The sequence below is a fragment of the Echeneis naucrates genome, chromosome 22 (genome assembly GCF_900963305.1).
Source record: "Echeneis naucrates chromosome 22, fEcheNa1.1, whole genome shotgun sequence".
Lineage (NCBI taxonomy): Eukaryota > Metazoa > Chordata > Actinopteri > Carangiformes > Echeneidae > Echeneis > Echeneis naucrates.
The window spans coordinates 11,725,524-11,753,348 of record NC_042532.1 but is presented as its reverse complement, the minus strand read 5'-3'; the positions used below and the strand labels follow the sequence as shown (position 1 = coordinate 11,753,348).

General features: G+C 40.6%; 3 protein-coding genes across 5 annotated transcripts; 2 read left to right on the top strand and 1 right to left on the bottom strand.

Moving 5' to 3' along the window:
• The first annotated feature begins 362 nt into the window (after window positions 1-362).
• pcnx4 (pecanex 4) lies at window positions 363-8,592 on the top strand. 2 transcript variants are annotated; one of them, XM_029493902.1, is made up of 11 exons: window positions 363-498; window positions 1,114-1,888; window positions 1,993-2,172; window positions 2,792-3,330; window positions 3,461-3,561; window positions 3,672-3,794; window positions 3,961-4,321; window positions 5,868-5,971; window positions 6,052-7,163; window positions 7,274-7,460; window positions 7,640-7,891. In XM_029493902.1, the coding sequence occupies exons 2-11, from the start codon at window positions 1,191-1,193 to the stop codon at window positions 7,889-7,891; spliced, it is 3,657 nt and encodes a 1,218-aa protein (XP_029349762.1). In that variant the 5' UTR covers window positions 363-498; window positions 1,114-1,190. The 2 variants fall into 2 exon arrangements, with proteins under 2 accessions (XP_029349762.1, XP_029349763.1); XM_029493903.1 differs by lacking the exon at window positions 363-498 and having other exon boundaries at window positions 1,191-1,888; window positions 7,640-8,592.
• A 432-nt stretch (window positions 8,593-9,024) lies between these two features.
• On the bottom strand, window positions 9,025-12,480 carry dhrs7 (dehydrogenase/reductase (SDR family) member 7). Its single transcript, XM_029494073.1, has 7 exons — window positions 12,295-12,480; window positions 11,766-11,918; window positions 11,463-11,569; window positions 11,069-11,308; window positions 10,733-10,855; window positions 10,396-10,611; window positions 9,025-9,431 (listed from the first exon to the last, which is right to left on the bottom strand). The coding sequence occupies exons 1-7, from the start codon at window positions 12,422-12,424 to the stop codon at window positions 9,390-9,392; spliced, it is 1,011 nt and encodes a 336-aa protein (XP_029349933.1). The 5' UTR covers window positions 12,425-12,480; the 3' UTR covers window positions 9,025-9,389.
• A 998-nt stretch (window positions 12,481-13,478) lies between these two features.
• On the top strand, window positions 13,479-26,174 carry ppm1aa (protein phosphatase, Mg2+/Mn2+ dependent, 1Aa). Of its 2 annotated transcripts, none has more exons than XM_029493603.1 (6): window positions 13,479-13,846; window positions 14,765-15,618; window positions 15,711-15,828; window positions 16,818-16,929; window positions 17,088-17,145; window positions 20,975-26,174. In XM_029493603.1, the coding sequence occupies exons 2-6, from the start codon at window positions 14,782-14,784 to the stop codon at window positions 21,002-21,004; spliced, it is 1,155 nt and encodes a 384-aa protein (XP_029349463.1). In that variant the 5' UTR covers window positions 13,479-13,846; window positions 14,765-14,781; the 3' UTR covers window positions 21,005-26,174. The 2 variants fall into 2 exon arrangements, with proteins under 2 accessions (XP_029349463.1, XP_029349464.1); XM_029493604.1 differs by lacking the exon at window positions 20,975-26,174 and adding an exon at window positions 18,646-19,525.
• Window positions 26,175-27,825: the final 1,651 nt, after the last annotated feature.

Genomic DNA, 27,825 nt, shown 5'->3' with positions numbered 1-27,825 from the left:
GTCAAACAAATGTAATTCCCATTGGCAAAAAGGCTGACCTCTTATTATTATGGCATCACTGCTTCATCTTATATGTAAGACAGTTCACTGTCATTAATAATCATTTGTGTCCGACGTTATTCCCACTTTTATACATTTCTGGTTATCTGTGGTCATTAAATAACCATGTGCTCATTTTTGTCCAAGGTGGAGTCTTGTGTGCTCCTCGCAGCAGACGTGTTGGTCCTTTGTATCGTTATTATCGTGTGTTCGTGTCAGTGCTGAAGGGGCGGGGATGGACACGTAGAGGGGAGGGTCTTATTTTGCACAGGCCAATCAGAAGGCTGTCTCGCCTCTCCTCTCCCCTCCTATTGGCTACGAGCCGTCTGTGTATCATGCCGATGTTGCTTGGCTTTCTGTCGGTTAGCTAGCAGCTAATGTTAGCCGTGACGGTTTCTGCCCGTTTCTCCAAAAACACCACACAAAGCGTCGCTGCAGCTGGGTGTCCTGCTGTCAACGGTAAGTTTACCTCGTACCAGTGACACCGAAGGCGGCCGACATGCTGTTATTTACCTGTTAGTAATGACAGGCTAGCGAAAAGTCCAGATGGAAAGACTGCTAGCTTACAAAAATAGAGCCAACCAAGGTAAAAAGGAAAAGCATCAGACAGAAGGAGCACGTATCTGGTTTGTTTGTGTGAGAGTCGAGGTGTGCTCAACAAGTTGGCTCACATCGGAGCATCCACAGGCTGCTGGCGGTGTGTTGTGTGTTCATGGCAACGCGATAGCTGTTTTAGTCTGCTCTCATGGTTAACAACAGTTTCCACACATCGCCTTCCCTTTTTCTTTGGGAACTGTTCACCCCAGAGGCCTGTCTGTCCCGCTGTAAATAAACAGCTTTGCAGTTATTCACTTTATAGTATCACGATTTGCAGACCGGGTTAGTAGAAGTTTTCAGTTGTAGTTATTACTTACAGCTGACTTAGTTACTTGGCCAACATGTATAAGATGCTGCTACATGAGAAGCAAGGACTGGGCCTGTTACTCTATGGCAGTGTGTAGTATTATTGCATGTCTATTATGTTTGATAATAATCATTCCTTCATTACCTAATTGAAGGTGTTCTTCATTGCAGACAGCCACATTGTGTTTGGGAGGATGAATGGAAACCCTTCTTCAGCTTCGTGGAGATGACCTTCCACCCCTTTAGGAATGGTCAGAATGGGGCCAGATGTGCCCCTTCTTAATGAGTACAAGCAGGAGTTCTTCTGGAAGCGCTTCCCACAGACAGTGTTGGGGGGTCCTCGCTTCAAGTTGGGCTACTGTGCCCCACCATATGTCTATGTTAATCAAGCAGTCCTGTTCTTGACACCATGGCTTTTTGGGGGTATTGGTACTCTGCTCTGCCAGCTGCAGCTACTTCAAGAGCTCCATGCAGCAGTGCTCTCTGGTATTCTTATGTTTGGGGCTGCAGCGGGTGTCCAGGGCCTGGCGTTGTATGCTGCCCGGAGAAGTGGCACAGTGGAGAGACTTGGTGCGCCCAACATCCTAGCTGATGAAGAGGAAGTGGAATTTACCCACTGTGTCAGCCCAGAGACAGTTCGATTCATTGCACCTGGGAAAAGGTTTGGGCTGAATGTGGTGCTGCACACAGTGCTAGCTGGGGTGCTCTGTGGCTTTGGAACATGGTATGTGTTCCTTGGTAGGCTGACTGCCCTCTATGGCAGCATCGGTGTTTCCCTGGTAGTCTTTGTCTTGAGTTGGGTGACACTATGTATCGCTGAATATTCCCTCATTGTAAATACAGCCACAGAGACAGCCACTTTCCAGGCACAGGACACTTATGAGATTACTCCACTTACCCGGCCGCTCTACATTTTTATTTTCATCACTGTGGACTTGGCTGAAAGGTGAGCAAAAATACACAGATTTGCCTGAACTGATGAGTCCTCTTACAGAATACTACTCTCTGTGTGCAGTTGTAGTAAATCTATATATCGTTCACTGGTTTTAGGTTCTCGGGCCCTGTCCCTGAGTTCCAACTGGCCAGCCAGGTTCTTCATGTGCTGTTCCTCTTCCTACCTCTACTGTGGGCGCTAGGTATACTGCCTCCCCTGGATGCCCTGCTCCTCTGGGGAATGGAGCAGGTGCTTGTGTTTGGTTTTGGAGGCTCACCCATGTCTAGCAACCTCAGGTACATATTAGAGTAATAAGTTACAACCAGACTTTGAACTGTATCTTTGAACACTGACAATTAATTGACTTTTTTTGCATTGTGCAGAGAGAGTAAAAAAAAAAATCAGTAGGGCATCTAAAGGTATTAAACCAGAAAAACACCGTTGTCTCCTGCATGTGTCTTGGTTCCTTTGTCCTAATCAGTTGCAACAATCATTTCATATATCCAGTATGAGTATCTCCATGCAGATTAAATAGGTAGAGCTATATCTTGTTCATGTGTAATTCTTTGTTGAATTTCTGACACTGCAGAATTTCAGACAGAATTTCTTTTGTGGTTATATTTTACCTTGATTGTTGTATGATTGATTAGAATATTTTAATACCTTTTACCCATTGGTATATCTGAAATCCCCTGAAAAAACTGCACATTCCTCATGCATAACCGTATATCTATATGAATTTGATATACCAGCTTTGGTGTTTCACCAAAATGCATTTTTGGCGTATTTATATCTTGTTCATCTTATCTGAAGGAAGATTTCCCATAAAACTATAATAGTGATAGGAAGTGATAGGTGTAAAAGTTGCCTCTGTCTCATCAGGCCTGGTTTTTTTGTGTGTATTCTCTCTTGCAGGCTGCTCTTAATGTTTGGCATATCTGTTGCCGTAGCTGTGTGTAACTACTTCATCCCATCAACACTGGGTGTGGTTCTCTTCTCCATCTCCACGGGATTTCTGTTGAGCCTGGATCTCAGCCAGGTCAGCCCACTCTGCAGAGGGTCCAGGGCAACCTTTGGGGACCGGGGATTTCGCAGAGGGGCGTCACCACCTCCTCCTTCTAGTTCTTTTGGCTGGAATCTGAGCTGCAGGGAGCTGCTGTTATATTTGAGCCTGCTACTGGTAGGAATGGCTGAGGCAGGGTTGCTGCATCACTTCCTTGGATCCGCTCAATCCCAGAGCTTGGTTGCAGGACCCCAGGCTCCTGTCAGCTACTTACTCCTCATACTCTTCTGCCTTTGCTGGGCTCTGAGAGAGGTCCAGGGAGCCTATGTATTTGGAGGTGTGTTCCTCAATCCCCTTTACCCTAAAGGGATGTCCAATGTGCAGACTTTCAAGCAGAGAAATAGAGGATTATACTTTGCTGCAGCAATCAGAAGAATCCTGCTTAATCTTGGTGAGCTGGTTATGATGTGTATGCTATATCTATTAATCCAATTTTAACAGAAATTTTCAGGTGTGGAAACAACTAGCCTCTCCATGTGAATACGTTTTTGACCTAACTTCTACTGTATTTGACTTCATAGTGTCTCCGTTTGCAATGATTGCTTTCCTGTCTATGGACAAATCTCTGCAGCTGCTCCATAGGGCTTCCCTCAGTGTGGGGTTCACACGAGCCTTCAGAGTTGTACGTACACACTAAAACTGGCACAACCTTCATTACTAACATAAGACATTGAGTGCTTTTCACTTGAGATTTGTGAGTGTCATGCTCAGCGTAGTGGCTGCTTCGTACAGGTCTGGCAGCACTCAGAGGATGCTCTGCTCCAAATGGTGGTTGTGGTCTTGGTGCGGCTTGCGGCTGGAAACAACACGCTGCCAGGGTGGGACAACCTGGGAACTGGAGTTCAGCTTCTTCTGGTGAGATCAGTGTTAATATTTCCCTTAGATAACAGGCTAATTTCTGAAACTGAACAATATTTGTCTTAAACATGTATGCCATAATTCGCACAACCTTTACAGATTTTGCTGGCAACTTTCCACCTTCTTCTAAAATATTGTTTGCATATGTGTGTTTCTGATCCAGGTGGGCCTCCTGATTGACAGATTGGCCCAGTTCCTTGCTAAGCTAAAGTTCACCCTGACTGTGTTGGTGACTTCTTGGACAGAAAAAAAGCAGCGTCGTCAGTCGGCTGGAACTCTCTTGGCTGTTAACGCCTCTCTGTGTCCATTGCTCCTGGCTGTGGTGACCCTCTCTGCCCTGCTCTCTGCCCCGCTGTTGCCGCTCTTCACCCTGCCTATTTTCCTGGTAGGGTTCCCCAGGCCCCAGCGCAGTTGGCCAGGCCCTGTGGGTACCGCCTGTCCCTGCCCGGATTCCATCTTCTATCAGCAGATGAGTGGAAGCCTGGCCTCAGCGCTGAGGATGGCCTTTGCAAGAGGGTCACTGGGTTAGTTGTGCATGCTTCATATCTCCCCTGACCAAAGTGCCTTCCCTTTTTAATCTTGAAGAAATATTAAAAGAAAACACTTAACATTTTTAGGATTTAAAAGATTATTCTAAGTACTGAGTCTGAATCTGAGTGTCTATTATAATAATAATAATAATAATAATAATAATAACAATAATAATAATAATAATAATAATATAATATTATAGGTATGTTTTAATCAGATTTATGCTTTTTTTTTTTTACATTTTTTTAGTTGAATAAAATAAGAATAGTTTGGTACTGTCATTAAATAAAAAGTAATTATTCAAATACTTGGAATGATACCTTTTTAATTAATTGGCTTAAATTCAAAGGTTCAGTGCTAGATGTAAAATCAAATGTGATATTCCTCTGTCTTGATTTTTTTTTATACACACTTTTATTATTATTTTTTTGTTCTGTGTATTCTTTTTTACTTTAAAGTATTTTTACTTGTACTATTATTATTGCAGTGACTTTCCCATGGGTCAAGTAGGGACTGTATGCAGATCGTAGTGCATTGAAGCATTACCTCATATGGTTTAATAGTAGAGGGAACGTTGTTGTGAGCAGCTCTGTGGAGTCGCTGGCAGTAATGTGAGCTTGCATGATCCAGTTGAGCTTCCTGTGAAGTGACCCAAAAAAAAAAAAAAGAAAAAAAAGAAAAACCTCTGATCTGTATTCATTACATCCAGATCTTTCCACACCATTAACTGCATAATACTCTTCGGCCAAACAGAGCTGCTGCTAGGGTTTGTTCTGTGCTTGATCAGGACAGGGACGAGGAAAAAAAACGAAACAGTGCAAACAGTAGAGAATCATTATTTATGGACTGATGATTCAAAACAGAATAAAACCACTGAGGCAACGTCATCACTTGGTGTTTTATTTTTGTGCACTTGGAGTGCTATAGCTATGATGTATAATTCAGTATAAGCACTTGTTAAGTTGATATTCACAGTCTAACGAGGGCTGTTTGTCATGTTCTTTTCCTTTACCTACACGGGGGACTGGGGAACAGCAAGCAGGAAAGAAATCTGCCCAGCATGTCAATTCCCATCATAAGGAAGTGGCTGGGGCTATTCTAAGATGTCGTTATATAGTTATAGCACATGACATTATCCTTCAGCAGAACAAGCTGGAGTCAACTTAAAACAAAAGCCTTCATCACCTTGCCACCGCTTTTTCTTCTGTGCTGAAGTAAACATCTGTCTACTGTGGAAATGAAAAGGAAACTTAGTAGAAAAGGAGTTAATTCTGAGAGACTGATGGAAAGCTGAGGCCAAGAAGAGATTTAATATTTAGATCTCTGTGCAGTCAGCCAGTTAAAATAGTATCATGACCTTCCTGTACTACTGTGATGGTACACGTCTCCCTGCAGCTCATTCACTTGCCGTTTTATCCGCGTAGTCAGCAGAGGGAGGCACAGCTGATGCAAAATGAAAGGGTTGCGCACCCAGTGTGTTGCATGATGTATATAACTTGGTAACTTCATAGATGGCTGATGTTGTCTTCGTCTTTGTAGGTTCTTTAGCCCCGGGCTCTCACTTTCTCGGGCGCTTTCAGGACCGTATGGTTTGGATAATGATCCTGGAGAGAGGATATGGCTACTGCACAGTCAACATTAAGGTACTGTATCTGTATAGATATGTAAGCATCACTGTATCAAGATTAGCAAAAATGACATCATACTGTGTGTTTTGTTTCAGGGTCTGGAGTTGCAGGAGACATCTTGCCACACAGTGGAGGCACGGCGAGTAGATGAGGTGTTTGAGGCTGCTTTTGAGCGCCCTGAGCGGCTTGGCCTCACCCAGGGCTTCAACCTGCACTGGGGGAATGCCCTCACCCCTTGTGCTGCCCTTGCAGTTAGAGTCTACTCTGATGCACGAAATGTGCTCTCGGGTATAATTGACTCTCATGACAACTTAAGGAAACTCCAGGATGACTTTCTCAAAGCCCTGGTTTGGTTGCTGCTTCGATATTGTGTTCAGAGGCATAAAGGATTTCTGTGGAGCAGTGAAGAGGGCCCAGGGCTAGGAAGCAGGAAGTCTCAGTCTTCCCACTTAGCCCAGACAGCCTGCAACCAGCCAGCTGAGGCGGTCATGGTGGAATCTAACATGTCCTCTCTCAGGTTTAGACAGGACAGCTCCAGTTTGACCTCTTTTGGTGATTGGTCAGATGAGGATGACTTATTTGGACCTCAACCAGCCAGGAGGACAGTGGCGTTAGTGACTGCAGAAGCCCAGCCTGGACACACAGCGCTGCAGACAGGGGCTTCTCTGCCAGGTTCTGTGGAGATGGACAGTCTTTTTGAAAATATGGCTCTCTCTGCCTTGCAACCTTTGCAGCCTCTGGGACTTGGCATTGGGATTGGAATGCCAGCAGTAGATAAAGGCCGAACCCCAGAGGTCTTCAGAGAAAGTCCCGGCTCTATCCCTCATCTGAACTTCAGCTGCCCCCAGTCGGAGGTGTTCAACCTACCAACAGGGTGGAGGACAGCACCGTTACTTCCATCTCGCCTACTGCAGCTCAGGTCATTGTTTCCTGAGGACTGGTTTCGGTTTACATTAGGGCGTTTTGGGCCCATTGCACAGGGCGAGACCACAGAGGACATGACCAAAGCCCTGAAGGAGGACGAAGCTTTGAAAGAACTGCACGCTCAGGTCACTCTTTCGTGTCTCATCTCACTGGGGGCAGAGTCTGCCTTCACTAGTCCCAGTTATGTCTACAGGCTCTACTGTGGAGATGTACCATGGACAGAAGGGCTCGATTGGATCTCCTCAAGCAAAGAACTTTACCAGCTTGCTCTTCGAGCTTTTAGGTAAATTTAGAGTTTGTGTCCAGATTTGGTAGTTTGCTCACTAGAATCCAGTTATGTCAGAATAAATAGGCTTGATTTAATTTTGCCCCTTTTGGTTTGCTTGTTTTCAGGTTCAGTTTCAAACTGTTGTTCGATCAAGCCAGCCTTGGGCCCATGGAGTCCCCTGAGGAATTGTTCAGCACCTTAGAGGAATATGAAAGAGATTGGTACATAGGCTTGGTAACAGAAAAAGGATGGCATGATAGTGTCCTTCAAGAGAAACCCTTCCTATTTTCTCTGGGACATGACCTTGCTATGGTAATTACACACACCAGTTCTTGTTCGCATTCTAGTTCCAAAAAGTATGAAGGTACATCTGTAGAGAACAACTTCACACAGCTGATCAGTCAGTCATTGGCTGAAAAATGTGCACTCTAGAGTCTGTTTGCCTGGAATGTTTGTTTTTACATTGTTTGAATGACTGTTGTTTTCCACAGGGAACCTACACAGGGCGGGTCCTGTCCCTGCAGGAACAGTTGGTGCAGGTGGGCCGTCTGAATGGAGAGGGGGTACGAGGCCAGTGGGCAAATCTTTCATGGGAACTCCTGTATGCTACTAATGATGATGAGGAGCGTTACAGCATCCAAGCACACCCTTTCATGCTAAGAAACCTTACTGTCCAGGCAGCTGATCCCCCTCTAGGGTACCCCATTTACTCCTCAGCGCCCCTTCACTTCCCCTGCCTTTGAAAATAAGGACAAACTCTGAAGAGGGTGCTTTTTAGAGAGTAGTCACACAGCAACACATCTTTTTCCAAAGCTGAAGGAAATTTAAATGGAAACTACAGCAAAATTAAGAGAACTTAAGGAGTTTTACTGTTGTAGCCGTTGACTTCTACAAGCTCAGAAGATTGACGTCTGAATGAGAACTTGCGTTGATTTTCAACATTAATTTGACTTTTTTTTTTTTTTTTTTTTTTTTGGTGCTTAATTTCCTGCACCACAGAGGAAGAAACAGTGGCATCATCACTGCACTCTTATTGCAAAACCCTTTTTAACTGTTTTTAACTGACACTGTGGTCTACTTCCTATAACAGCACATTCAAAAAGAAAACATCCCTTTGTATCATAAAAGACTTAAAAGGTTTCCACCAAAGCACATAAGATGCGTGGTTTGTTTATTAATGATTGTGCTTAAAAAAAGGTGAATATATTTTTGCCCACCTCCTCTTTAGCAGACACTTGCCGAATACCTCTGATTGTATTTTACTTTGTAGATTTCAGGTGATTTCCCTTCCATGTCCAAAGAAAAAGGGACAAGAATTTCAATGTTTTGCTGAAGATATTGAGGATGTGCCTTGGGTATGTCTTGCTGTACATGTAAGGTGTTTCGTGCTATTGTTTTGTTTACAATTCACTTGTTTACAGTTTAGAAGTAAATGAATAAACATGTCCAGTCTCTTGTACATAGGTTATTTTTATATGTGTAACTCTATTTTAGTAAACTAACTTGCCAGAGGAGTAATTGGATTGAGCAGCATGACAGCTTAGTGAATAGCTCTTTTTGCCCCACAAGAAGAAGGTTGTGGGTTCGATTCCTGGGCATGGAGCCTTTCTGTGTGGAGTTTGTTCATGTTCTCCCCATGCCTGCGTGGGTTTCCCCCCACCGTTCAAAGACACCGTCATGTTTTGGTCAATTGTTGACTCTAAATTGTCTGTAGGTCTGAGTGGTTGTTTGTCTCTGTGATGGACTGGTGACCTGTCCAGGATGTACCCTGCCTCCGTCCAGTGTGAGCTGGGATTAGCTCCAGTACCCCCCCGTAACCCAGAAACGTAAGCGGTAGAAGATGATTGAATGAATGGAGAAAAAAAAAGAATAGATTGAAGCAGAATTTTATTTACCACTCAAAGTGCTGGAGCAAATGCTTGATCCTATTATATAAACCCATTGGTGCCTATGTGATAAAAATCATACAGATGATGTACCAGATGTTCACAAAATCTGAAGATTCTTTTTATATAAATATACAACAAAATACAAGTTTTACTATATTAGAGATGGAAGCAAAACAGAATGAAAATATCCACCTTGGGAAGAGGGGTCCATGCTTTTAAAGCAGTTGTGTGCTACAGCGTTTTCCCTCTAAGTGAGTGTAAAAACTCTTCTGCTTTTGCAAGGAAATCGTGTCACAATTCAGGTCAGGCATTAGGAATACAATGAACACATTGAAATGTCCAGGTGAGGCTTTCAGGTTTTCTTCGACTTAGTGAAGTATGCAGAGTCTGCATCCTGCAAAAGAAAGTGTTGAACATTTTTACACAAACATGAACTGGTTTTTGACCTATTGCATCTTAATGAGATTAATCAAATGGTGGTTGCAGGTATGACCTTACTATGACTGTTTGTGTTTTTTTAATTTATTTATTTATTTTTCATTCCCCATAAGAAGAATACTTCACAGGCCCTGTGAACAAGCACGTGACACTGATGTCTGGCCTGTTGGAACATGACCTTTCTGCATGGCCCTCAGCTGTCCATGTCCAGTAGAGACCACCAGACACACTACTCAGTCAATCCGTCAGTCAGCACCGCTGGGAAGTAGTCATGCTAACTGTCATACCCTGGCCACCTTCTTACGAGACTCAAAGCAAGGTCAGCCACAGCTGAGCCCCTCCAGCTGTTAAGGGACAGCTCTGCTTTGTGTCTGGTATGTTCTGCTTTATTCAAGTACTTTCAGTCTGTTCACACAGTGAGAATCCCCCAGTTCCTGCTCAAGCAGGGCAAGGTCAGCCTTAGAGTGCAACACCAAGGCTGCGCATGGAGAAAACGCAAACATACCCTGTGAAGTATCAGTGCTTTCTGATGGGTTCTGAGTAAAGTGCGCCTTTTTAACTGGCTCTGACCAGGTCTACGCATCTTGAAAGTAAAAGAAAAATTTGGAGGTAGTAAGGGGAATGATTGTTAATATCCTCCACACTCGTGGCATATCCCAAAAAAGTTTAACAGCTTTGCAGCTGATTAAATGGGAATTTATGATTCCTTAAAGTAGATAGAGCGTAGTGACCTCAATTGAGCCCCAGCATAGCTCGACCCGACTTTTTGGGCATAGTTCATTTCTATTCTAATGAATATCTAACTACTGGCATAAGCTTATTTTCTTTCTTACCAGTAGTTAGATACTCATTAGATTGAATATATGATATATTGATATTGTACATGCAGATCTCTCAAAAGGACATTATCAAATACCTACCAGACCAGCTTTGAAATTCTGTACCCTTTTTCTGCCCAACATATTTGTAATGAACCAGGCAAATGTGGGAGTGTACTGCCAGGCATAGTAAAAGAATAGGAAGGGCTGCTGTGCAATCCACATTTCCTTGACACCATTGGCAATTCCCACCAGCATTAAATGCACACAGCGGCTTGTTGGCATCTTGTGTTCCTGGTTACCAGCTGTGGTCAGAGGCTTTGGTAATGGAAGAACACAAAACACAAACAGCTGAAATAGCTAATATGACATCACACTTCTCACATTAAGTCAAAATTAAAAGATTTAAAATGTTTGTTGACCACATATAAAGCATTACCTTGTCCAGCTCCTCTGTGAAGGCATTGTGGACAATCTGTGACTGCACAGGCCCTGGACACACTGTACTGATGAGTATGTTTGGATAGTCAGTCAGCTCTGTTCGAAGGGAATTAAAGAAGCCCTATGGACAATAAAGTAACCGTCAACAGAATCCACCATGGCCCAGATAGTTTTATTTAATATACAAAAGTACTGCAAAATAAATTAAATCCATATGAACCAAACCTACTTAAATGCAAGGCAACTGAAGCCTGCTACACAAATCAAAGACAGAACTATCTACATAAGCTGGCATTAGGTAAATCAAATAGGTTCTTGTCTGTATTTCCATCACCTGCAGAGCATGTTTGCTGGCAGAGTATCCTGTTGCCAGGGGTGCCCCGGCGAGGCCAACCACGCTGCTGACAGTCACGATGCTCCCAGTTCTTCGCTGCGTCATGTGAGGTAACACCTGCTTGGTGATGCTGACTGTACCCAGGAAATTGAGCTCCATCAGGGCCTGATACACATCAACGCTGGTCTCCAAGCACAGAGAACGCTGACTCCGACCACCATTGTTAATTAGGACATCAATCTGAGGAGGCACAGAAAAGTGGACAGAACTGACAGACCGGCTTGTCCAGTGTTACAATTGAACATCATACAATGAAAATGTAAAGAGGGCAGAAATAGAAATGTTCTCAATGCGATTATATTGATGATCAAAATGTACAACGGCCAGGCCATACATGTCCGAAGCACTGGATTGCAGTTTTGGATTTTTCCTCATGTGATGTCATGTCCAACAAATCAAGAGGAAGAACAAGTATGTCTTCATCCTGAAGATCGGAGTCATCTTGAAGAATAAATAAAGGAGTGATAGCGATAAAAGCAAAACATACTCAGGTGAACACTGAAATTATGCGGTTATAGCTGGTGTGACAATAGAGGAAAACAGCAGGAGTAAAAAAAAAAAAGTCTTATAGCTGAATTATGATTGTGTTATTTTGTAATGGTCTAGTGGAAAGTGTTGTTTGTGTTTATTTCCTCACCTATACATTGACGTTTGACCCTGTTCAGCTCATTCTCGCGTCGAGCAGACAGAATGAGACGTGATCCGCACTTTGCAAGCTGGTAGGCCAGCTCCTCGCCAATCCCACTGGAGGCTCCGGTGATCCACACCACCAGTCCCCTGAGCCTGGTCTCTGCTCAACACAACACAGACACAAATGCACCGTGTGTGTTTTATTACAGAGGCTGTTTGTGACACCGGAGGGGAGTATAATATCTTCTGGGCCTCGATATGCATTAAGCACCTTTAGACAACAGACAATCTACTGCAGGCAGCTTTTGTTTGGTTTTAATCGTGAGGAACGATATTTATTTCGACGTGTAGTTGCTTTATGGTGAATCCTGTCAAAGAAAGACATCCAGGTACACGAATGTAAAAAGGGAAAGTGTAACTCGCGGAGAGCTCAGAAGAGCCTCCTGCCAATCATTTACCTGCTGTCCCCAAATGTCGCCATGTTTATAGACTTCTTTTACATGACAGGGGACAGAACCAGAGACATCAGGACTCACCTGGTCTGTGTCCTGCTACACAGGACCACGTCAGAGTCAAGTCTGCATCCGCGAAAATCAAACACAAGAAGCAGACGACTAAATAAAGTGCTGTGAAGCAGCACAGTGCGGATACGACCGAGCAGTCCATCAGTGTGCAGTGAGTGAACCTGAGGACGGAGCTCCTGTAAACAACACACTCCACAAGAGCCCTCCACTTCTGGATACGACGTCACTTCCGCTCCCATATTTTCACAATCAGACTTCCGGGCAAATCAGCTTCAGAAATTGAAAGCAAATTAGCATTATTGTACTGAAGGAATTATGACTTTTCATTCCATAACTTTATCTTCAATCATATAAACTTTTTCAAAATTGGATCCCAATCGTAACATTTCGAAAAAACTGGTTCTCTTTAACAGATTTTTTCACACTCTGCCCCTAACCAGGGAAAAATGTGGGTTATTAAGAAAAATATGAAAAAACATGTCCAGTGCGCGAAATGTTATTCACTGATAACCAGAGTACCAGAGTAAGAGGTGACCATGACACTGGGCTTAGTTACTATAAGACATAATGGTTGTTCTATAGCAAGATCATTGACATGTATCATGAATTCCGAACAAACTTTTTAATGACAAACAATATTGCAATATGCAAAATACTCCCAGCGACAATGCCAAATGAGTTTTGGCAATTTTCAATCCTCCCATATTTCTTTGCACGTTTTCCTGCTCTTTGTATATTTGCCCTTGTATATGTTTTCTTATTTTTATGTATTTATTTATTTGGCCTTATTTCTGAATATCGAGTGATTGTGAGAAATTTGGAAGCATGTCTCATTGTTTCCTATTTCACATTCGTGTGTTGACATGAGACATTAATGAGACTACACGTGAATCGCCTCTATTCCAGGTGCAAAACAGCCAACTTAAAACACTGTTATCCACTAAATGACAGGACAGCAGAGCGTGCTCACATTTTATTTAATCTTTATTTAACTAGCCGGTCTCGTCCCTTATGAATAGAAAATACATTAAGAAGAAGATAGCATCAGTCCGAACACAAAACTGGGACATGGACGTGTGTGCATGTCTCCCTGTGTGCACTGCTCTTCAGGGATGATGTCATGTTTTCGAGTACGCAACCTGCAACATCCGGGTCTTGTCTGAGTGGCTCGGTACTCCTCTCAAGCTAACGGTAGCTAGCAGGCTGTCAAGCTGTCAAGTGGAGAGGCTGGGACAGACGTTTCAGCTTCCCCCCCCTGGCTTGGCCACTCAAACCTCTGGCCCACAAATTTAGCAGAAAATCTTTTAGAACATATCTCCGATCGCCCGCTGAGATAATGTAATGCACCACGGGTGTTCGCCAAGAGGGACTTCCGCACTTAAACAATTTATATGCACTGAGTTTTGAGTGACGATTGCTCATTGCTAGCTAACTGGCTTGCTAGCGTAGACCGCCGAAAACCCCTCAGTTTGGTCGGTGTACCCTCTCTGGTGTGAACTGCGGCCACTCAGCCCTGGTCACTGTCGCGGCTTCTGTTGCTGTCAACTAGTATTTTGGAAATTTGGTAAGTAATACAATGTTCACTCCTGAGTTAGCAACTATAGGTGGACGTTGGGTAGTTAGCTACCGCAGCTAAGTTAGCATGTAGCCACAGTACGTTAGCAAGGCCAAGGGTTCTCCTTGCCTCAGCGTTAGGTTAGCAAACCATGGCTGAGGGAGGCCTGTCAAAGTTAGCACTGAGGGACAAGGGTCACGGCCCGCAACCAGGCAAGGCTGTTTATTTATTTGGGTTGTGGTTTGGAGTTGATATAAAGATAACTTTTCATGCTGTTCCGACAACAAGCGCTCATGTCTTGACCCCGTCTACGGCACAAATTCGTTCATCGCATCCAAGTTCATACTGGATTTGTCAGATATTTTTCGAAATTGTTTTGTGTTTGTCGAGTAACCGGTCAGTCGGTTAGCTAGCTTAGCTCTGTAGACCTGGAACGGTAACGTTAACCAATATCACCCTGACCAGCTGCTACGGTTAAGTGTTCTGCAATGCGAAGGTCAGCGGTGTGATTAAAATGCGATCAAATAACTCAACTCCACTCAGTAGATTTCATGCTAAACTTGATCAGCCGGTGGTGTAAGGGCGGTTCAATTCGATCCACACTACCAGTGTTCCTAATATGTAGCCCAGCAAAAATGTGTGGACGAGTCTACTATTTTTAGACTAGAGCAGGGGGCCTGAACTCAGCTCCAAGATGCTAATCATGTGCCACAAATGGATGGAGGATGATGTGTTTTAATTGATTAGCATGCACAAATGTGCCCTCCTCAGTGGCAGCATCAGTATCAGTATTTCGTCAATGTCCCTATACACAATTAGCAACCAAATATTAGCTACAAGTTTCCAAATTATTCGATTTTCAAGGAAGCATCTTTTTTTTTTTTTTAAATTGTAAATATATATTTTTTCTTTTGATTTGTGTTACAGGTTTTAAGAGGGACACAATGGGTGCATTTCTGGACAAACCAAAGATGGAAAAATATAATTCTCATGGTGAGGGTAACAACCTGAGGTATGGGCTGAGCAGCATGCAGGGTTGGCGGGTAGAAATGGAGGATGCACACACAGCAGTAATTGGCCTGCCTCATAGCCTCGACCTCTGGTCTTTCTTTGCTGTTTATGATGGGCATGCTGGCTCTCAGGTGGCCAAATACTGTTGTGAGCACCTGCTTGAGCACATCACCAGCAACTCAGACTTCCAGAGTGCTCTGCAGGAAGATCCCTCAGTGGATAGTGTGAAGAATGGGATCCGTACAGGATTTCTGCAGATTGATGAACACATGCGAACCATCTCTGAGAAGAAGCATGGTGTGGACCGCAGTGGTTCCACTGCAGTGGGAGTGATGATTTCACCAAGCCATATCTACTTTATCAACTGTGGAGATTCAAGGGGGCTCCTCAGCAGGGGTGGAGCTGTGCACTTCTTCACACAGGATCACAAACCCAGCAACCCTCTGGAAAAGGAAAGGATCCAGAATGCCGGTGGCTCAGTAATGATCCAGCGAGTTAATGGGTCTCTAGCTGTCTCCCGGGCTCTGGGAGACTTCGACTACAAGTGTGTGCATGGAAAGGGCCCAACGGAGCAACTTGTTTCTCCTGAGCCTGAAGTTTATGCAATTGAAAGATGTGAGGGGGAGGATGAATTCATTATACTAGCTTGTGATGGCATCTGGGATGTCATGGCCAATGAAGAACTGTGTGACTTTGTCAGATCAAGGCTAGAGGTGACTGATGATCTTGAAAGAGTCAGCAATGAAATTGTTGACACATGCTTGTACAAGGTATAGTACATTGAAACTTTGTCACACATTTGTTTGTTTTGATATTGTGGGTGATTTATATGTACTTGATGTTTGTGTTTAATTTTCCACAGGGAAGTCGGGACAATATGAGTGTTGTCTTAATCTGCTTTCCTGGAGCCCCAAAGGTATCTCCTGAAGCAGTGAAACGGGAGGCTGAGCTGGATAAATATCTAGAGGCCAGAGTAGAAGGTGGGGAAAGAAATTTTATTTTGCCTTTGCAGAGAATCAGAAAAAGTAGGGTTTTACATAGAAACTTTTTTTCTTTTGCTTACGTCCTTGGTTTTTGTAAGCCCTACTTTTGCATTATTTTACACCGACTTTAAATAACTCCAGCTGCAGTAATATCTACTCTAACTAGAAAACTAGTTCAAATTTATTTGCTAGAGATGAGGGTTCATTTGACTCATTGATTAAGGTATTTTAAAAATGTCTGTAACTATATTGTATTGTTCTATGTTTTTGTAGACATATATAACTGATGTTATATGGTCAATGATGTGTTTGTTATAGTTATGCTGCATTTGTTCTCACTTTGTTTGAATATTTTATGCATTTTGGTTTGTACACTGTGATCAAATAAGAGTCCAAAATTCAAAATACATAGCCATTAATTGAATTGACCTTTTTTGAACAAACCTAACTGTTTAAAATTGCAATCCATATTCCTTCTTAGTACACATGAACTATGTTTTTTGATTATTATTATTATTATTATTATTATTATTCCAAGTGTGACATGAAACAGTGCTTGACAACAAAAGCTTTTCGTACTTGATATTGTTCAGATTCAGTTAATGGACATGTCTCAAAACTTGTTTCTATTCATTTGCATTTTACACTTCCAAACTTATACCTTCTACCAGGAGGCAAAATTTGTAGATTTTTTTTAATTTAGAAACGCTACAATCACAAAAAGGGTCAGGAAGACGCAGGAGAGTAGGAATAGTAATCCCTCTTAAAATGTTTCTGAACATGCGCTACTGTAGATTTGTGTTCTGATACAACAACAGACGTGTATATAAATAAAAAAAAAAAAAAAAAACCAAAAAAAAAACAGCCTCACTGTTAATAAACGGAAGTGTTTCTATTATAAAGAAGTTCTAAGTGGTCAAAATGAAGGTAATAGATGGATGCACCTTTTTCTAATATTGTAATTGTATCATTTTGTTTTCCAACAGACATTATCAAAAAGCAGGGGGATGAAGGTGTCCCAGATTTGGTGCATGTTATGCGGACGTTAGCGTCTGAGAGCATCCCTAACCTCCCCCCTGGAGGAGAGCTGGCAAGCAAGTGAGTAAATCTTTGGTTAGAATTCATACCAACCTCACTAAGCATTTGAAAATATGTGTTTCCAACAGGTATTAATTACAGTCAGTTTAATCACATATTATCTTTGTTAAATTCAAATTGAAACAAATGTTTCAATTATATATGTCTTCCCTCCTTAGACGAAGTGTTATTGAAGCAGTGTACAACAAACTCAACCCGTACCGAAGTGATGACACAGTAAGTATCCAAGCTTGTCTTTTGCTTGTGCTTTGTTCGGAGTATGCATGCTGTTTTGGCCAATTTTATGCATGCCAGTGTTATTCAGCAAGATGGTTTCAGGAAAGTTCGTTGCCAAGAGAGATTTATTTGAATTGACATATGATGACATAGTGACCTGCCATGGCTATGTCTTTGCCTTGCCCAATTTCTGCAAATCTAAAAAAACTGAGAAAATGAATGAAAGTGGTATTTGTTGTAATGCTTTACTGTATTGGTGTGATCAGGAAAATGGCCCAATGTGTTTCTCCTAATAGTTGTGGTAATTTTTTTTCACAAAGCTTAGTTAAGTTTTGACAAAGGACAAGTACATTGCAGGTTCTGTGCCAAAAAGTCAGTCTCATATCACATGAGCGAATTTCATTAATTAGTGTTCATCAAATCAAAAAGGAAAGAGCTAATAAGTGAAATTATCTGATATTTGTGTGGATGGAATAAAAACTGCATCCTCTTACATACTGATTTTAAAGGAGCATTGCTCATTAGTCCATTGTATACTGACAGACCACAAAGCCGTTGCCCTTGTCTAGTCAGATATCGTGCTTTTAAATTTTAATCAGATAAGTTCACTGGTTCAGCTATACAATTGTGCACATCATCCTGTCCTTGACCATGAAAAATTGGCATTTTGTTTCAGTATTTCATGTCTGTATGATCGACTTTTTGAATTACATTCACACACAGAACTATTTGTGAAATTAGGGTACGCTTAGAACACAGTCAGGCCCTTGACTTTTCCGTATTATGTGGTGTAGCCGAAATACAAAATGGGCAAAATTGAAGTTTTGTTTGCCACCAGTCTACAGCTAGCTTTCCACTTTCTAGAAAGTGAAATTAGATTTTTAGAAATGTTTGAACATTTAATTGAAAGCAGCTCCTGAGAACCCGTATACAGTATCTGTAACTGTATTCAGGCTTTTCAATGAGTAGTAATTTGATCCACCTTTAGCAGCATTTAAACCTTCAGGTCTCCACTGACACATTTTTGTCATCTTTCTAAAGATTAATACAAGTCTTATTTAAATTAAAATTTGAAGTCTGTCCTAGACATCAAGCGAATGCAACATTCTTGTTGTTGCACAGGATTTCATGGTTGAAATATGAAATCATTTGTATAGATTTCCACATCCATTTATTGTGGTTTAAATAGAAAAAAATAGTGTTTAATTTTTATTCCAGCTACAATCTAGTGCATTATAACTAATAATGAGGTGACATTACTGTTTCACCTCTAGTTCACTATGATTTATGTTGTTTTTTTTTTTTTTGTTTGTTTTTTTTGTTTTTTTTTTTGTCACAAATAATTTGTGCTGTTTCCCAGTTAATTTTGCTTTAGAATCCATTGATGTTTTGCCACATTTATTGTTAAGTTCTGTGGTTTTGTAATCCAACCACAGACTCTTTTTTTAGTCTTGGTTTGAATGATATACTGACATCCAGCTCTTTGTATTCTTTCCAAAGTTCCCCCAGTGACATCTTTCATCATAACTTGCATCTGTTGGTCTGTCTGAGACACCCTTGGTGTTGTGGTCCAACCTGTCCACCTAAACTGGCTGCTCAGACACACATCAAGCCTGCTGAGCTTCATAAAATTTCAACAGTGTGAAGTGGTCTTGTACATCCTTCCCTGGATGTATCCATCCAGCTTGTTCTGTCTGATTTCTTCAGATGAGGCACATTAATACATGAATTATTTCACATTAAGCGAAGGTAACGGTGGAAATCTGTGAAGAATTCCTAAAACCCCTTTATTGACTCATATTCTACCACCACAGAATACAGAACAGGCCTAAGGATAATTAAGTCAGAGCAATTGATTACATTGCTTAGTTAAACAAGGTGTTACTCTGATAATTCTTGTGGAAAAGCACAGCATGTAAGTAAAATCTCCACAAGACCCAGCTTCATGCAGACTGTGCAGCCTAGCTGAATAAATTCTAAAGGTTTGTGTAATCAGTGACTAACTTTGGAGGCTCAGTGGTAGGTATATTATTTAATCATCTCTGTGAGGTTAATGATTATCCCTACACCAGAAATAATCACATTATACAAATGCTGGTGATATTTCCTGGAATTCACAAGGGTGTGGTGTGTTTTCTTAATTTTTCTTTTTTTATTTTGAAGTTATGATACACAACAAAGACACGGCAGCAACAGAACAGAAGCTACTACTGAAGGGCGAGACCATGTGGACAATTTTTATGAATAGCAGCAGTTGTCATATTGACATTTTAAATAGGGGGAGAAACTTAGTAGAGACATCCTTCAGTGCTTTTAGTTTTCTGAGGCATTATTCTGCTTCTTAACAAAACTCCCAAGATATCTGCACTTTGCAGTTACATATTTTTCGATTTTTTTTTTTTTTTTTTTTTTTTTGTTTTGTTTTACTTGAAAACATTAATCATAACACCTTTTAAAAATGATATTGAATCAACAATTTCTTTCCATAACAATCACAGGAGTGTAAAAGATAAATAAAAAAGGCTAACAAAAAAAACAAAAAAAAAAACAGCAGACAAATGGGAAATATGTATATATAAAATTGTTTACCAAAAAGTAAAATAACTTTAAATCAACTTTAGTAGGGAGTTATAGTACTCTAAATGCTAACTACTATTTTGGTGCACAGGATGTTTGTTTGGAACTAAACAAAATGCCTATATTATAAAAGGTAAATAATAACAATACAAAAACTTATTATGAATATCCATAGAGGACTACGAGGTGTTTCTTTTTGGCACCACAAAGGAGGGACAACATATCTTTTTTTTTTTTTTTTTGGTTGTTGTTTTTTTTCCTTTCCAATGTTAACTAGATTTGGTTAAACAGGTTTTCACTGAACGTTAGCTGGGATTGTCTCCAGCAGCCCCCATGTGACCCTGACAAATAAGTGGCAGATAATGAGAGAGAGGTTTTCAATGAAACGTGTTGCTGAACACATCAATTTGTTTGCATACAAACAGGTAATCTAATTAGACACAGTCACTGCACCTTGGTAACGTTACAGCATACATTAACTTTTGGGGTATCCTAATAATTTCTTTCTGTCTTAACTTATGAGGTCCAAATTAAAGTGGGGTGTTACTTTTAGACACAGCCATATATTGTTGATCGTCTGATACCAAGGCTGATCTGGAACTTGCAGTTGTATAAGTAGCTACAACCTGAACATAAGATTAGGGGAACATAGCTCATCCCATAAATAAAAATAGCGCCAAAGATGAGTATGCATGCTCAGTATGCATATTGAACCAAAATGTATAAATGTGTATACTACTTTCATCTATTGGTTCAAGGAAATCACACTCGTGTGCTCAAATCAAAGTTAAACAGCAGGCCAGATCGAATTTGCAAATGTCTTGGTCTGCTTTGCAAGTATCTTATAAATTATGAGCATCATAACCTGAGCACAGTCTGTCACATTTGGGAATGCAACAGGACATGTAAATGTAAATATATTCCTGCTGTTCCTCTTTAAGGTGATCATAGTTTCACATTTACTGTGATATGATTAATTTGCCAGTGAACGTTTAACAGTTTAGACTTGAGTCACCAGAAAATGTGTGTAATTAATTTTTTTCTACCTTAAGCTACTGACATAAACATTAACCTGGCCTTCAAATTACCTTTGGCAGTACATTCAGCAATGAGTCGTTTTATATGGCCATGTATAGGGTAGATATGATTTTTGTTCTCTCTCAGTTTGTAATTTACATGCTGGTCTTGATAAATCTCATGGGTGTAGAGTCAGAGTCTGAAGGGTTTTTCCTTCCTCTCCTTTCTTATTAAGGACTCTGCATCCACAGACGACATGTGGTAACACAACCTCCTACCACTAACACAGCATAGAGTTTACAAACCACCATCCTCTCAAGACCCACAGCAGCTCAGCTCAGCAGTCTGTTTCGCCGTCACTCTGAGCTTTTGGTTTCTAAGAAGGGAATTTCATGGGAGGAAGAGGAGGAGGAGGAGGAGGAAGAGGAAGAGGAGTTGCATGCACACAAACCTGGAATAGTGCAGCACCAGTTCACTCTGGAGTTCAGGATCCTCACCGCCTTGTCTCCCATTTATGTTCACCCACATAAATACTCTCCTCTAAAGTAATCCATAACAAGTGAGTCCGCAAGGTTTTTCTTTTTTTTTCTTCTTTTGTTACAATGATCAGCTTAAGTAGTAAAATTTTTTGCTGTAATTAATTTGATTCACATTTCCTCGTGTGTGTTTGTATATTTCTGTTTTTGTGAAGTGCAATTGTCCTGTACAAACAGCCTGTATTTAATGCAGCTTGATTTTAAGTTAAAAAATGAAAGAAATGAAAAAGAGAACCTTTTATGCACTATCTGCCTTTTCCTGCTCTTCTGGAAGTCTAACAAATGTCTGTTCAGTGGATATTACTGCTTGTCCTCCAGGCACAATGTCTCTGCGCTTTTATTTTTCTTTCATTCTTTTTTTTTTTCTTTTTCTTTTTTCCAGTTAGTCTATGCTCCTTTAAGAAACGGGTAAATTGTATAGTTGACAGCACAGTAAGCTCTATATCAAACCATTTAAATCCTAATTATTTTTTTCCCTGTGCTATTTTTTTTTTTTTTTTAATTATTATTATTTTGGATTGTAACTTTATTTTTGTATGTGGTTTTCTGTACATGCTCAAATAATAATGGCAGAGTGTGTCTCAATTTGGAAGCGTGAAGCAAAAAAACCCTTCTTTTTTTCTATTTCTTTGAGGTGTCTGATGAAAAATACCCCTGTTTAACCATTTGTCTCTGCAGATAAATACAAGCGTGCGTGGGTGCTTGTGTGTATGGATGGTCGCACGTATGTTAGTGTAAAGGCAGATCTGTATGTGCAACTCTAATTTAAATTTGCTGAGGTGGTTCAGACAACAGACGAGGCTGGAGCTTAAGGAAATTGCCTAGTGCTTACCCATTGCCTGCCCTTTTTCCACCACTATTCCATATCAACCCAAGACAGGCTTTCACTACTTCTTATTCCAAAAAGCTTTGGATAACAGAGTTTACATACTGTTATGATAGTTGAACGACTCCAAGCTATATATCAGTTAAACAGTAATCTGTGATTACACCGTTCAGTTTTCCCATGGCATACTATGGTTTGCAGCTAGTCAAGTCTTGAGCAATTTACACATCTATTGTGTCATATTTTAATATTACTTTGGAAAACTTCATTGTTATCAGTGCCCAGCCTGGGTGCCATATGATTTTTGATAAATTGTTTCAGCTTTATAACAGCCAATGCCAAGTTCCCCTCCCCCATTCGATTACATTTTTGTACCTGGTACAGTTCGGTTTTTGCTTCTATTTTTAACATTTGTTAATTTGACTGACTGAGAAGTTTAAGCACCAACCGTTTTGGGGCATTATTTGGTTTCAAATTGGAGAGACCCCTGATTTAAAAACTTAAAAGGAAATCTTTATATCCACACACTCTTTATTTTGACTTTCAATTCAAGAACAAATCCAGTGGTTGCAGTGAGTTCTCATGGTTGTATAGCACCTTTTTACCCCCCCCCCCCCCGCACCACCACGAGGCAGAGCACAATACAGTTTGCTGCTATAGTGTATGTTCTGTGGGTTCATTTCCCTCCCAGTTGATTCCTCCCTTGAAAAGATGAATAGTCATTGACTATATCTGTATCTAACACACACAGTAGATATTTCTTGAAGAGAAATATGGTTTTATTTCAGATTTATTTTCTGCCATTTTTGTCTAAAATTGCATTGTTGGAAATTTATGTATGTATATATTTTTGACTTAAACTTTCAAGGAATAAATCATGTTGCTTGAGTTAGTTTTTTTGCCATGGACAAAATGTGATTCTGGTTTGTCTTGGGATGATTAGTTGAATTTTTGTGTGTAGTGTGTTTTGAAAACAAACTTTGCCCTCTAATCCCTTGGTGTCCCTCTCATCACTACGGAGGGATTCATTTATGTAATACTTAATGGAAGTACTAAATTTGTAATTCTTCATTTGTCCAAATGACAATCCTAACTATGTCATCACATTGCTGGTGAGTAGCAAATTATAAAATGTTTAACAAAGTACACACTTTAACTTTGACAATGATACTAAATTAGCTGCTTTGTTATTTGCTTTTGTGGCAAAAAGGCCAAAGACCGCTCAGAATTTAATTTTGAACTCTATATAACAAGTTGTAATGATATGAAGAAGAACGTAACCCTGCAAGGATGTTAAGACTTTTTGGTGCTGTTTGTTTTTTGAGGTACTCTGTGGAGTTTTTGACCACTGTGGTGCTGCGGAGTACAGAAATTGTTGAGTGGACTACAAGCACATGCACAAGCTAAAACAAACAGAACAAGCACATGGAACATGAGTGACAGGAAACGTACTTCTGCTGGCTGCAGAAGACAGTAATATATGTGTCAGCTGGTGGTGTTAAAGTGCCACTGAACCAATCAAAGACAATAAACTCGAGTTGATAAAAATGTCCAGGCTTCGAAGCAAATGACTTTGAAAGTGTTAAGTGAAGTGCGGAATTGTCGATAGGCCTTAAATACAACGTAAGCAATGCTGAATGTAAACCTGGTGTTCACAGTGGAAACTCCATAGGGTACCTTTGAAGAGTCATCTTATAAAACCATGAATAAAAGTCATATGTCAGTAGATTTCCTTTTTAAGTGGTAGTTGTAAACATGTCAGATAGGGAAATTGATCTTTTCGTGTTTGCATGGTGTGGTCTCACTGGTTATTCCATTGTATGAAATAGCAAAAATTGCAACAACAAAAAAAAAAAAACAAAACCCAGTTAAAACTGCTTTTCATTTCACATCTTTTTGGTTTAAGATTAAAGTAACACACAGTACTTACCCACACTACTGTACTCGCATCTTGTAAAACAAAAACTCAATTTTTTCAGTGTTTGAGAAAAAAACTTAACAGTGCAACTGAAAACACCGCCCCTCCTCCCAGATTTGGATGAGCAGTTTATTCTTCTTTTGTTTTCTCTATTTCGCACTGCTTTGTCTGTATTTGTTAAATGAGTGCACTAAGTGTATCTCGTCAGTTTTTACCACCCAGCGACTAGATCTGGGAGATGTTGATGACAAAGCAACATTTCATGCAAATATTCTTCTAACTTCATAAAGAACAAATATATTTCCTTACATCCATAGGTCAGTGATCCCCCCACACCCAGGGATTGTCCTCTGTTTTGCCCCCAAAATTCATGATGTTGCCCTTAAATGATGCTGGTTCAATACACAGACTTATTAAACAGAATATAAAATATGGAAATTAACCAACTAAAATTTTTTTCATGCAAAATTGCTGTAGAGTGTTAGCAGACTTGGCTGTAAATTGTCACATTTAAGTGTTTGATTTTGTTTATGTGGAGAGAAAAAAATCTATTGCTTCCCCATCCCCAACAAAAAAACTAACCAAAACTAAAGGAAAGGAAAGAAAAAAGCCCCCAAGCATCTTTTCTCCTTTTTTTTTTTTTGACTTTTAGGAACAGAAATACCTCATAACATTTGTAGGAAGTGTTTTGTGTCATTTTATGTAGAGCCAAACTGCTCAGAGGGCAGTTTACTTTAATCAGAGCTGTTCTCACATGGTTCTCCCCAACAACTTATGATTTTAACACTGAGCAATTTGAGGGGATGGTATGTTGATGCTCATGCACAGTATTTGACTGAATAGTTTGGGTGTTAACAAAATAAGTAATGACTTAAGTGGTTACTGAAAATGATAACTTATTTTAGTAACGAGGAACACCATTGGCCTTGTGTAAGCTGATCCACCCCTCACAACAAGTGGCCTCAGAGGCCCACCTGTGTCATTTTACTGACTTTGTCCACTTTGCGCAATGCTCACTTAGATCAAAATCTAGAATTGTTGAGAGTTCAGGGTTGTAAAAATGTGAGATATGTGAGAAGATAGGTGTGACTAAATGACAATAGTCATATGCACTGATCATCTGTATAATGAGCATTCTTTTGTTTGTTTTTTGTTTTTCAGAAAATTTTTAATGTAGAAAAAAAGATTATAAAGCTATTTACAGAGTTACCTTTGGTTGCCTGGAATGCATCCTGTATATTCTTGTATGGAGGACTACCTGGCAGAAGTTGAAGAGATTTTAAACGCTTGCACCCTCTTGTACATATTGATGTACCTCAGTGGTGGCATCTACTGTGTGACCCTTAGCAGTGGTGGTTTATTCGTCCTCCCGCAGGGCGTACTGAGCCTCACTTTGCTGACCTTTTTCAGCTCATAAATAAGCTCACCGATTTGCCTTACCCAATCTCATGTTGGCCCCCTAAAGTACTTGTTCAACAAAACACTATGAGGAGTAACGCTGCTTGCGTTACACTCTTGCAGATTAAAAACTGTCTCCATGCTAGGGAACTTAAACTGTCAACAAAGGGACTTTTTCCTGTTGTCACAAGGTACAACTTTTCAACCATCTCCGGTTTGTATGCTTTTTTTTTCTCTCCAATCTTACCTAATTGATTTTCGGTCTTGAAAGCTTATTAAACTCCACTGCAGATGATGTCATACTTTTAACAAATGCAAGTGTTTTAACATGGTAACCTCGTAAGCATTCAAAATGTGCATACATACATTCATGTCTGCTATATTTATGATTACATTCAAGAATAGCTTTAGAGTGCTGTAGATAAGTATTGTCAATGTTTATTCAAATGCTTCTCAGAGGCCTCTGTGAGTGATTTTACAAAGTTCAATAACTGTATATTTTGTATTATGTTCTAGCTCCAAAGGAATGGCAAAAAGGAAAATGTTTAAAAAAGCTTTGTTCCCTGAACTAAATTGTACTGTTTGTGTTGTTGATTGAACAAATTGCATTCCTTGCTTGTGAATTGATGCATTTCTCTCCTTGCTCCTTAAAAATTTACTTCTTTCCCACCTTTCTTTCATTTTTTAGCCTTTGAAGTTTGAATAAAATTTCTAGTTTGCAGAATGTATTACTAAATAAATGGGTTGTCATCTTGTACCTCTCATTTCATCACTTTTTATCTGTTTGGGCTTGATGCATAAGTGAACCTTTCTACACCTTTAAAGAAAAGGAAAAAGAAACTTTCAAATCAGCTGGATTTTGTATCTGAAAAGTGAAAGAGACTGTTATGAGAACCAACGATGAAAAGAAGACAAACTCATGCGCGAATGTCAGTTGTATAAAATATAGATTTTTTTGTAATCTCACTGACTATATTACTTTTCTCTATCTGGAGCAGTTTCACATTTTTACTGGCTTTAAAAAGTGTAACAGTACATCTTCTGGCAGTTCTCATTTTAATACCTGTTCATACGTCACATCTATTACCATCAAATATGAGTCAAAGCTAAGTCAGAGCTCAAGCTGTCCAAAAACAAATTTTTAAAAAAGGAAGAGACTCCACAGGGTTTAACATCATCAGACTAAACAAAAATTCAATACATTTCATTTCCTACATATATATACATTTCCCACCCCCAATTTTTAAAGCAGCAACATGTTCCTGCCTACACTCCCCCCAAATGCCTCTCTCTCTCTCTCTCTCCCACTCTCAACCCAACCGGTCGAGGCAGATGGCCGCCCCCCCGAGCCTGGTTGTGCTTGAGGTTTCTGCCTCTTAAAGGAAGTTTTTCCTTGCCACTGTTGCCAAGTGCTTGCTCATCGTGGGGATCTGTGGGGTCTCTTTAAATAAGAGTTTGGTTTAGACCTGCTCTACATGTAAAGTGCCTTGATGTAACTTTGTTATGATTTGGCGCTATACAAATAAATCTGATTTGATTTTGATTTAGTATTGCCTCTTTCTTAGAATTTATAGATGGTATCTGGAAAATAATGTATTAATAATCATTATTTCCAGGTATATTTCCATAATAACCTGCATTTTATATATAATAAAGCTTTTTAATTTTCTGTGAGAGGTTGGACACACATAACAAACAGCTGGCTGTTGTCCTGAAGTCCTGAGTAGTGAAGTCGCTCCTCTTAATCTAACTCACCCGCGCGTGCATGTGAGCGCATGAGCGCCGCCCTGTGAGATGTTGGCCTCACAAGCCCCGCCCACACCTGACTTGTCGCGGCGCTAGATATGGCGGCCAGGTGAGCGGCGCCGCCCCCAAGCCAACATGGCGGCCCCCGCAGATAAAGTAACAATTCAAACAAAGACAAGGCCAACGCAGAGCGGGACAGGGCTCAAGTGATTTTTGGGATTAAAAACACCTTTGAAGTTTTCACAATCTGTCCAGGACGGAATCACTAATCCTAGTCCGACTCTACAGAGGTGAATGGCTTGTTTTCTGATGGACGCGTAAGTAACTCAATGTCGTTTTTATTAGACGCCATGATGGTTCTAGATAACCATCATGGCCGCAACCTGTTAGCTGCTAGCTAACAGAGCACGTCATGGCCGTCCAGGCTCGGGAATGCGCTTTGCCTTGTGCTTTTGTTGGCTCTCCTGCACTCCGGATAAATGTACTCAGCTGTGCTTCCTGTTGTGTTTTTAGTGGAGACATTTTGTGAGATACAGCTGTTGTTGAGGAGCTTTTGTTGGGATGTGAGATCCTGTTGGTCTAGTGGAGGTGACAGTGACTTACACAGCCTCAAACATCTGCCAACAGCTTATTGTAAGGCAGGCAGGATACTTTTCATGGAG